Genomic DNA, 6,538 nt, shown 5'->3' with positions numbered 1-6,538 from the left:
GCAACAGAGGCACGGCTGGCTCATGCGGCCGAGGTAGGCCCATGCGGACGGCGGCGTTGGGATTTCCACGGCGGGTGGCGCCTACTGCCAGGCGGCCAAACGATGGGCGCATGGCAGGTGCCGCCGCGCGCCAACTGTTTTCGTCGTCGCCCGGTCTGAATCCCACGCCTCATGCACGCACGCTTGCTTGCACACCTGCCCATCGATCACACGTCCCAAAAGGCTCCTGCCTCTCCATCCAAGGTCGCAACGCACGCACGCACGCACGGGCAACCAGAATACTTGCTCCCGCGCCGGTCATCGCCATTGCCGATTGCTGCTGCCAGTTGACTTGACGCCGGCGGCCGTCGCATCGAGCAACCAAAGCCGGCCAGGCGCCGGCCGTCCCTATAGCCCAATGGTACGTCACCCTGCGCGTCAGACCAGCACGCACTCATCTTCTGTCTGTCTGTGCCTCGTTCGATCGATGCATGCTGCTCATTGCGTGGCCGTGCGTTTACATACAATTCTTGGCATGTCTTGCAGTCTCTGCTGCCGCTGTTCCTGAGGCCGGCGGCGCGGTTCCTGGGGCCGTTCCTGGCGGGCCGGCCGGCGGAGGCGGCGGCCACGGTGCTGCACCGCGCCGGCGTGCTCCCGAGGAACCGGGCGCTGCGGCGTCTCGTCAGGGACGACGGCGGCGCCGAGGATTGCATCGCTCGTCTCGTCGTCAGCGTGGTGAGCTGCCTCTGCTAGATCGCCACCACATTGTGATCCGGAGCCCGGTGGCGTTCCGCTCTCCGCCCCTAGTTCATAGGTGTCATCGTGGTGAGTAGGACTGAAGTGAAATTCAGTTATTTAGCAGAATCGAAAACCATAAGTTCGGAATTTGGAGAATGTTCCCATGATCGAGATTTTGAAAAGCATTGACAGAGACTAATGATAATTTGGAGAAATAAGGGCCAAGACAATCTCTATGGCTTCATAATCAAAATTTACACATACATCGAAAAATTCTCAAGTACTAGTACATGATGGAGCAATGAAAAAACTGGAACTGCAGTCTGCAGTGTATCTGTATGCATCAAAAACCAATGTGCTATCGACTGAACGAAAAGAACGAAACCGAAATCCTATCACCTGTATCCTCTTGACCCCTGTACCAATTCCCCTATCTAGACAAGCACCACCCACTCCAGCAGTGATAACTCAAGCTGGAAAATATACACCAATGTTGGAAAAAAGAAGAGAAGGGGAAAACACATGCACATATCATCTATTCAGTCTCAGAATTCAGAAAGGGTGTGCGCTCTGACTCGCAATGACGAAACTGTCAGAAAGCTCCAATTCTGAAAGTATACACAGGCCAAATATATTCAGTCTTTGTGCCTCCTCCTCAAGCATTCCTCAGGGCCATGACACGGGCAGCCAGTTCCTCAAAGTCCGGCATCTTTGGGTGCACGCGCACACCCCCAGGACAGTCTGACCGCATTGAGGTGGACCGAGCAGGAACCTTGGCAGCTTCACCCGGGCTCATGGACTCGGGCGGTAGCGAGACTGCTCTTCCTGGAGTGTGCACAGAACCGTTTTGCTGATAATGTGTTTGGGCTCCATGACAGTTAGCAGTTCTGCTGGTTTCTACTGTTGTTTTGGTTTCATCTGTACCTGAACCTTTCTTGCTATAATGCATCAGAAGCTTGTCCATCATCCTCTCCTCCTCATCGGGATCTCCGCCATGCACATCAGTGTTCCTGCTATTGAGTCGATGATGACCGTTTGCAGCCCGAGGCAACAGATTACCAAAGTCAATAGCAGTCTCAGCTTCACCTGCTTTAGGCTGCTGCATGGATCCATCGTAGTCATCGTCATACAGAACCCCGTTTCTCATGCCTGAGTGACTTGGTCGACCACTAGGAGTTCTCTCAACATTCCTGCCATTACCAACACCATTGCCCTTCCGGTCATAGCCATCGGTAGCACTAGCACCCTTGTGTTTGCTTGGTTGTATCATGTGACTGTTGCCCTTTTGGCTTGTGACCTTTTCACCGTTAGGTGCCTCATCAAAAGCAGGTGCTGCTGGCCTCCTTCTAACAGAAACAGGCCGAAGCACATCTTTGTCAGCCAAGCGATCTGTCCGTTCACTCATATTGCAGTTGCTGTCAATTGGTCTTGCAGGATCATCCTTCACAGGCTGCATGCCAAGCTTAGGTTTGACATAAGGAGGCTGCACATTAGCCACCTTGTGTGGCGCTCGCTGTCCATTTTGCACCGTGTGTCTGAGATCTTCCAAGTGCTGTGGTCTGCCACGCAAGCAACTGTTGCCCTCTTCTTTTTCATCACAATCCCTTCCCTTCGCTCCATTCGGATTGGAAATAGGAGGGGGCCTGTTTGTAGTTTTACCACTTGAAGCATTCAGTGAAGTAGGCCCTTGATTCTGCAGGCCAAGAGCTTTGCACCCTAAGTTTGCATGTCTTCTGGTATAATCAGGACGGCCAGGTATGGGTGATCGGTGGTGATAGCCAAGCCCCCTGTTATTCTCTTTTTCAACACCATGTTCTTTCTTTGTTTCTTTTGGCTTCACAATTGGTGGAACTATTCTGTTGCTTTCTGTCTCAGGAAATTTCACCGAACCAGATCCTTGTTTCGGTAGGCCATTGATATCTAGCTCCACAGCTTCCATCAGCTCCTTCTCGGAAGGGCGGGCATCTTTTTTCTTCAGTTTCTGAACTCGCCTTTGAGCTTCCTCTCTTTCCGTTTGCAGAGGAGATACTGATTTCTCCAAATGTTCCTTACCATCAGCTTTGTCAGCATGCCACCTTCTGGTATTATCATCTTTCTGAGCGTTCTCTCTTTTCAAGTCCAAAGGAGAAACTGATTTCTCCAACTGTTCCTTACCATGAGATTTATCAGAATTTTTCCTTCCAGTATTATCATTTAACCGACCATCATCGTTCTGCTGGATGGGCAAAGGCACTGCCAGTTCACCCTTTTCCATTGAATCCTTTTCGAGAAGATCCTGAAATACAAAATCCAAGATGCCAAGTTAACGACACACGTCATTGTTCGAGTAGTAAATTCATGTACGCAAGTTCATGTAAACATACATCTTCCGACTCCCGTGCAGCCCACAACTTGATTTCCAATGCCCTCATGTCAAAACCAACTGAGGATTCTTCAGCAACACTTTGCATTACTTGAAACTTTTCCTCATCTGTAAATAATTCAGACTCAAGTTTCCGGATAAACTGCAGGTACAAGAAACATTAATGAGGTTAAGTAGAACCCTATGAAGCAGTTTAACGGCAATAAATTATTGGAACATCTCTCGCACCTCCAGGCTAACAAAAGGCTCAAGGGAACCACCATATCTTTCTGTGAATATATGCCTTAAGTCACACAGTTCAGGCAAGTCTGGGAACCGAGCAGTAGCAAAAATCAGAGTTGACACGGCCTCCATGGCTTCCTGGGGGCAATCCCTGTTGATGCAAAAATGAACGAGTGTAGTGATGAATTGCACCATGAAGATAATTAAACTACCTGTTTGCTTGCACCCCTAAGATACTGTTACCGGTTATATTCATTAACTGAAGCTCCAAAATAAAATCCTTGTGATAACACTAAAACTAGAGCATAAAAAGAATCAAAGAGATATGTATTATGGATTAACACTCTGTTTCATCGCCAAAAAAAAGACTCTAAAACTCTGTTGCCACACTGATTTTATCCTAAAGCAATCACAAGCGAGCACTGCTTGGTGCACAACGTTTTATGCACGATGGTTGAACGACGAGCTGTAGTAGCTATCCATCAGAGTATGTATGCGGCTGACAACCATTGATTAGAGTGTTGTGTGCACCATCGGGTAGAAAAGTGTCGTGTGCACAGTCATTCCGATCACAGGCATACTAATAATGGTTAATTGGCCTTTCTTGAAAAGAAAAAAAAGGTCAATTGGCCTTTACTATTTTATATTCACTAACTGAAGGTCCAACAGAAAGGTTTTTGTGTAGCCTAAACTAGACCATCAGCTGGATGTGTGGTTCACTTCATGCAGAGGCTACGGTCTTCCATTACCCACGAAAAACTACACCATCAGAAGAATATTATACCGTGGATGCTACGGCCCTGCTAAATCGATTCCTTAATAAAATGCCACACAGGGGTCCCACTAAGAGAGTTTAGTTGGGATGCATAACTCTCTTGGCCATTAACAAACTTTGCTTCCCGTTGACCACAGAAATAGTGGGACATCCTTCCCTGCTGTTTTGACCCAAGGAATACAAAATTAAGGGTACAGAGTTGAATTAACCAGATAGATATACCTCTGTTTCTGCAGGCTGTTGAGTTGTTTTCCAAGGAAATCGCAGTATTGCTCAATCATGTCATAGCACGAAGCATGGTTCATCTCCATTATCAGCGCATCCATCTGGAAGCAGAGACAGGAAACAGAACTAGAAGTTCAGTCATTACAGTCAGGATTCTTATCTAGTTTACAGTCAGAATTCTTCTCTAGTAAATGACTAGAACTTGACGACCAATCAGTCGAAGCTTTTGCCAGCTTTTTCGGTGGAGGAAGGGGGCCAGAGCGCAAAAATATTCTCTGATTCGGCTTCAACCAGAACCATTCGTACCAATCCTGAGCAATGTACTTCAGCAGTGAAATGCTGCGCCAGGAGAGAACTACCAAGAGGAAACATCTTACCCGTCCGAAGGCATGGATGTCGAGGCCGTTGGCGAGGAGGTCGGCGACGTCCTTCTTGAGGAAGCCGATCATGGCCTGCTTCTTCCGCCGTATGACGACCAGCCGCGTCCGGGTGCATTTGAAGGCGTGCTTGCTGCATACATTGTTCAGCAACCCAGCGCTCGGTTAGCCAAATAATCCAGCACCACACGATGTTTATATATGCGACCAACAAAAATGAAATTAACACAACCGAATCGCCCGGAAATGCAACTGGAGATGGAATCCCAAATTCGACGCGACACAGGGTATTTTTCCTTGTAAAACAAAGCAGAGAATCGGCCGGGGAAAACAGCCTCCAAATGCGGAGGAAACTGGCCACGAACCCAACGAGTTCGGAAGCACGAAGCGGAACAAAATCCCGAACATTACGCCGCGTGGATTGGAGTCGCGCAACCCAGGAACCGAGCAGCAGAGCAGCATCTGGAGACACCGGATTCGAAAATAAGATGAAGGAAGCGCCCATCTGAGCAGCAACCCCGCCCCGAGGACTCCGACGAGCTCGCCGGAACCCGGCGAACACACGCGAAACTAGCTATAGCAGCGAACCAGCAGCGAATCCCTTACCATCGGTTGTAGAACTTGGAGTTGATGAGGCCGTCGAACATCTTCCTCCGCCTCCCCTCTCCCGGCCTTGTCCCCTCCTCCTCTCACCCGAGTCGCCTCCCTTCCTCCGCTTCGACCAGCGGGCGGGGCTCCCGACGGCGGCGTCAGAGCATCACGGGGTCGGCGGAGGAGAGAAGCTACCACGCGAGGCGGCGAGAGAGAGGCGGTTGGGGGAAGTGGAGGTGGAGGTGGAGGAGGTGGAGGTGGCGGTGGTGGGCTGCACAGATGACAGAAGGAGAAGGGAAGGAACGGAAACTCGGTGCAGAAAAGGCTGTTGCGTCGCAGGCGTGTGTCAGCCTTGCGGGAGGGGGGAGGGGCGGCCAGGTGGCGGCCCGGGGTTTCCGCCGGTCGCGGGCCGCGAGATCGGGGATCGACGGCGGGGATCGGATGCGAGGCGGAGGATCGTAACTAACCAGCCGATAAAGCTCGCTCCCAACGAAAAGCAACAACAAACTGGATTTTGAATTCTGGAGCCCCTCGCAGAGTATTACTGGCCCGTTGCAGAGCATTGGCTGATTTTCAAATATCATTTGATGTTTTTTATGAAAAAAAAACAGGTTGCAAAAAAATTCAAGTTTAGCAAAGAAATATGTAAATGTGTGATTAGTAGACGTTTGTGTTCCGTTTCATGATATTAACTAGTTTCGTAATATTTCTATTAATTTAGCTTGTTTCTTTCTATGGTATGCTTAGAAATCATTAATTCAGTACGGTTTTAAGATAGAATTTTGAACTCCCTCGTTGACGGGGGCGCATTGCATGAAGGTGTACGCACGGGTTTGCGTTTTGTAATTGCAAAAACAGAAAGAGACGTTGCTTGATGATATAACATTCCATAAAGAATGATTAGAAAGCATTAATTTTGAAATAGTCTACAAATGATAGTTACATCATCTCGTTAACCTTAACTGAAGAGTTGGGGGTGTTGAGAAAAAGGAAGGGTGTATGTGTGTGTGTGTGTGTGTGTGGAGGGGGGAGGTCCTCAAAGTGCATGTGTGTGATGGTGTATGTACATACTCTCATCTTGTATCGCCAAAAACAAGACGAGAACATTGTAAGGAGATATAACATTCCATGAAGTTAGAAAACACTAATTTACATATAACGAAAAGATAATGATTGCATCGACGTGTTGAGGAGGGCACATCCACGCGGTCCATGCACGTTATGGTGTATGTACGTGAAGAGACGTTGCATAAGGATCTCATGTTCGAC

General features: G+C 48.8%; 1 protein-coding gene across 1 annotated transcript; it reads right to left on the bottom strand.

The window, feature by feature from the left end:
- Nucleotides 1-654: 654 nt before the first annotated feature.
- Nucleotides 655-5,533, bottom strand: LOC119335944. Its single transcript, XM_037607986.1, has 6 exons — nucleotides 5,285-5,533; nucleotides 4,679-4,811; nucleotides 4,299-4,402; nucleotides 3,308-3,452; nucleotides 3,081-3,221; nucleotides 655-2,992 (listed from the first exon to the last, which is right to left on the bottom strand). Exons 1-6 carry the CDS (start codon nucleotides 5,323-5,325, stop codon nucleotides 1,373-1,375), a joined length of 2,184 nt encoding a protein of 727 aa, XP_037463883.1. The 5' UTR covers nucleotides 5,326-5,533; the 3' UTR covers nucleotides 655-1,372.
- Nucleotides 5,534-6,538: the final 1,005 nt, after the last annotated feature.

Source organism: Triticum dicoccoides, chromosome 7B, assembly GCF_002162155.2.
Source record: "Triticum dicoccoides isolate Atlit2015 ecotype Zavitan chromosome 7B, WEW_v2.0, whole genome shotgun sequence".
NCBI lineage: Eukaryota > Viridiplantae > Streptophyta > Magnoliopsida > Poales > Poaceae > Triticum > Triticum dicoccoides.
The sequence above is the reverse complement of the archived record's forward strand: the minus strand, read 5'-3'. Positions and strand labels throughout refer to the sequence as shown.